Here is a 5147-nt window from a genome sequence, read left to right as displayed (position 1 = left end):
TTTCTCTTTTTTTAAAAGTAAATTTCAAATCATAATATATATATATGTCCATGTATATTATTATATATGTATTTATGTATATATATGTATATTATACATTAATATAATTGAATATAAACGGAGGTAATTAGGTTGAATAATTTAATAGAACAAGGAAGTAATTGATTTAAATAAATTATTTTTCTTAAGGGATAATATTCATATTCCAAATAATATGTGTGCAAATGATTAAAAAATACGCAGGATTTTTTGAACAATTATACTCATTTTTAATGAATTTAATTATTGTAAGAAAATTTTTTTTTCTAATTTATTTTTTTCCAACAGTAAATTCAAAATTATAATATATATATATATATATATATATATATATATATATATATATATATATATATATATATATATGTATATTATTATATATATATATATGTATATACATGTATATTATACATCAATACAATTGAATATAAATGGAGGTAATTAAGTCAAATAATTTGATAAAATAAGGAAATAATTGATTGAATAATTTATTTTTCTTAATGAATAAAATTTTCATTTCAATCAATGTGTGAGCAAATAATTAAAAAATATACAGGATCTTTTCAATAACCATACTTATTTTTAATGAATTCAATTATTGTGAAAAAATTTTTTTTTCAAAAATTTCTCTTTTTTAGAAGTAAATTCAAAATTTTAATATATATATATATTAGGGTGCTTTTTTTTTGGACTATATTTTTTTTTTTTCGGTCCCATCGTGAAATTTTGTTGGAAATACAACAAAAAAAATTCCCTGAAAGATTGAGCCCTTAATATTAATATTAAGTGCTCGCCCAAGGCATGTAAAGATTTCTCGCTTAAAATACACGTAAACTTCAATTTTTTTCTTTAAAACATCTACAGTTCAGAGGCATTCTATGGTGTAGTCCAGGACGTCAGTAGGTTTTCTTCGGAATGAAATGCTCTACAAAAGTGCTCATTGCGGTGAAGTCGTAACTCACACCGGCGAAGTCGTACGGGCCACCCAAACCCAATTTTTTCATGAAATTCTCGTCTTTTTGCCCGTATCTCGTAAATAACAAGAGCTACAAAAAAAATATACAACAAATTTGTAGGAAATTTAATTTTCTACAAAAAAGTTTCAGAAAACCAAATTGCTAACATTGATATTTATTGAGATATTGGGCTTTTAAGGTGAGGAAGTATGGAATTTTCATGAATTATTGAGTTAAATTGTCGAATTATTGATTGTCGAATATTTTTTTGTTTTGTAGCTCTTGTAATTGTAATGACAAGAATTGTTATTGTAATGACAAGAATTGTAATTGTTAAAGCTACAAAACAAAAAAATATTCGACAATCAATAATTCGACAATTTAACTCAATAATTCATGAAAATTCCATACTTCCTCACCTTAAAAGCCCAATATCTCAATAAATATCGATGTTAGCAATTTGGTTTTCTGGAACTTTTTTGTAGGAAATTAAATTTCCTACAAATTTGTTGAATATTTTTTTTTTTGTAGCTCTTGTTATTTACGAGATACGGGCAAAAAGACAAGAATTTCATGAAAAAATTGGATTTGGGTGGCCCGTACGACTTCGCCGGTGTGAGTTACGACTTCACCGCAATGAGCACTTTTGTAGAGCATTTCATTCCGAAGAAAACCTACTGACGTCCTAGACTACACCATAGAATGCCTCTGAACTGTAGATGTTTTAAAGAAAAAAATTGAAGTTTACGTGTATTTTAAGCGGGAAATCTTTACATGCCTTGGGCGAGCACATAATATTAATATTAAGGGCTCAATCTTTCAGGGAATTTTTTTTGTTGTATTTTCAACAAAATTTCACGATGGGACCGAAAAAAAAAAAATATAGTCCAAAAAAAAAGCACCTTAATATATATATATGTATATTATTATATATGTATATATGTATATATATGTATATTATACATTAATATAATTAAATATAAATGGAGGTGATTAAGTTAAATGATTCAATAAAATAAGCAAATAATTGATTCAAATGAATTATTTTTCCTATCGGATAATATTTATATCCTAATAATTGTGTGAGCAAATAATAAAAAAATACGTAGGATCTTTTGAATAATTATGTTTATTTTTAATGAATTTAATGATTGTGAAAAAATTTTTTTTTTCCAAAATTTCTCTTTTTTTGAAAGTAAATTCAAAATCCAAATCTTGGTTCTCATCCATGTTAAATGTAATGAATACTAAATTTTCTTGGGAACTTGGACAGAATTGATCAGATTCAACTTATCAAAATTTGCAACGTTTCGTTGGTTTTATTTATTTTCCAACTTCATCAGGCAAGCTGTAACAGATGTACATAAACTTTAAAATTAAGTTGCATAAAACAATAGACATGATACATGTAAGTTACAAATTCAGAAATAATAAACTAAACAAAATTACAAAATATTTACTTTTGAGGTTAAATTATCGTTTAAATCCTTTGGTCCATAACATCAAGTCAAAAATATGTTTAAATAAGACTAGACAGATATATACATTTTTTTTTTTTATTAATAAAATTATAAATTCATTGTGCCAATAAATCAATTTAAATAAAATAAAATGGACAAATATAATGATGGACAAATACACATGTCAAACGTAGTGACTCTTAAATCACAGACCGTACTACTCTCACACAGTGTGATAGTACGTGTGGAGCTCGCATCATCTGTATTGTCAACATGACTCTGTTGTCCATGACTAGTACTATTCATATTGTGAGCGAAAGTTCAACCTATAAGTAAAATAAAAATAATTACTATGACTTCACTAAATCCTTAACATCATTTATCAGGTCACTGTAAATTGTACTGAGGTTTTGCGTGTCGGATCTAAAATTGACACAATTCATCGCCTTAATAAAAATCATTTCACTTAGGTTTCTCTTCATGTAATTTTTCTCCAGATCTAAAATCTCAACATCCTCGAACTGAAAGTTATGACCATCCTCAACAAAGTGATGTTCCGCTAATGCTGTTTTGTTGTTTTTTATGGACTTCTCAGGTCTGCAGTCAAGTTTGTGTTGTCTCACTCTGGCTTTTAATTTTTGCCTGGTCTGTCCAACGTACCATTTCCCACACGAGCACGGAATCCTGTATACCAGGCCAGATCTATCTTCTTTCTCCACTTTGTCTTGTCACAGAAATGAATAAGTTGGTTGGCGACCGTAAAACATATGAAAAGATCAAAAGAGATCCTACGTCAACGCTACAAAACATAAGCAACCGCTTAATAAAGAAGCTTGTGGATATTGGTATCCTTGACAACATCCAAGGTAAGCTAATGCGAACTCACAGTGCATTGGCACCAAGAATCTATGGCTTAAGGAAAACCCACAAACCTGGGTGTAAACTTAGACCAGTGGTCAGTAGCATAGGATCACCAGGTTATGAGATCGCCAATTTTGTTCATAAGAGTCTGCTACCGTTCGTAATGAGTCTGAAATATAATGTGACAGATTCTTTTCATTTTTTAGACCAAATCAAACTGAAAAAGGTAAACGAAGACCATGTTTTAATATCACTGGACGTAGTATCTCTTTTTACTAATGTTCATAACAGTTTAATAAGGAAAATCATCATTGAGCGGTGGGATGAAATCCAGAAATTTGTGCAATTGGACCAGACTACTCTACTAGAGCTTATTGATTTTTGTTACAACTCGGGATATTTCGTGTTTGATGGCAATTTTTACCTTCAGAAGGAAGGATGTGCTATGGGGAGTCCAGCAAGTCCTTCAATTGCCATCATTGCAGTAGATTATGTTGTTTCAATGGCGTTGACTCACCTTGACTTTGAAATTCCGATTATTAAGTCGTATGTTGATGATCTCTTCGCAGTGGTTCCAAAGGATAAAGTAGACAGCATCTTAGATGTGTTTAATAGTGTTGACAAGGACATCCAGTTTACCTTGGAAGTTGAGAATAACGGGAAGTTGCCTTTTTTGGACATACTAATAGAAAGATCAGAAGATGGTGATCTTATAACTTCTTGGTTCAAGAAACCGTACAGATCAGGAAGGATTTTGAATTTTAATTCCAATCATCCATTGAGCCAGAAATTGGGGGTTGTAAAAGGGTTTTTGAACAGAGCCATGCGCTTGAGTCATGTGAACAAGACCAAGGAAAGTATTCGCATGGTTAGAAGATTACTGTCATCTAACAATTATCCAAACAAGGTCATCAGCAAGTGTGAGAAAATTGTGTCCGAGAGGATTAGAAACAACATCAGGAGCAACAATGTCAACAGGAATTGGTCGTTTAGCAGATTTCCCTACATAAAAGGCTTGTCACCAAGACTGGGATCTTTATTTAGGCACACCAACTGCAAGTTGGTATTCTATAATGTATTCAAGGTTAAGGATCTATTTTCCCGGCTAAAAGACAAAGTGGAGAATGAAGATAGATCTGGCCTGGTATACAGGATTCCGTGCTCGTGTGGGAAATGGTACGTTGGACAGACCAGGCAAAAATTAAAAGCCAGAGTGAGACAACACAAACTTGACTGCAGACCTGAGAAGTCCATAAAAAACAACAAAACAGCATTAGCGGAACATCACTTTGTTGAGGATGGTCATAACTTTTAGTTCGAGGATGTTGAGATTTTAGATCTGGAGAAAAATTACATGAAGAGAAACCTAAGTGAAATGTCAATTTTAGATCCGACACGCAAAACCTCAGTACAATTTACAGTGACCTGATAAATGATGTTAAGGATTTAGTGAAGTCATAGTAATTATTTTTATTTTACTTAGAGGTTGAACTTTCGCGCACAATATGAATAGTACTAGTCATGGACAACAGAGTCATGTTGACAATACAGATAATGCGAGCTCCACACGTACTATCACACTGTGTGAGAGTAGTACGGTCTGTGATTTAAGAGCCACTACGTTTGACATGTGTATTTGTCCATCATTATATTTGTCCATTTTATTTTATTTAAATTGATTTATTGGCATAATGAATTTATAATTTTAATAATAAAAAAAAAAAATGTATATATCTGTCTAGTCTTATTTAAACATATTTTTGACTTGATGTTATGGACCAAAGGATTTTAACGATAATTTAACCTCAAAAGTAAATATTTTGTAATTTTG

General features: G+C 30.5%; 1 protein-coding gene across 1 annotated transcript; it reads left to right on the top strand.

Moving 5' to 3' along the window:
• The first annotated feature begins 3191 nt into the window (after nucleotides 1-3191).
• On the top strand, nucleotides 3192-4631 carry LOC124295707. The gene has a single exon (XM_046746258.1). It carries the CDS (start codon nucleotides 3192-3194, stop codon nucleotides 4629-4631), a length of 1440 nt encoding a protein of 479 aa, XP_046602214.1.
• The last annotated feature ends 516 nt before the right edge of the window (nucleotides 4632-5147 follow it).

This window comes from Neodiprion lecontei, unplaced genomic scaffold (genome assembly GCF_021901455.1).
Source record: "Neodiprion lecontei isolate iyNeoLeco1 unplaced genomic scaffold, iyNeoLeco1.1 ptg000065l, whole genome shotgun sequence".
NCBI lineage: Eukaryota > Metazoa > Arthropoda > Insecta > Hymenoptera > Diprionidae > Neodiprion > Neodiprion lecontei.
This window is presented reverse-complemented; position numbering and strand designations above follow the sequence as displayed.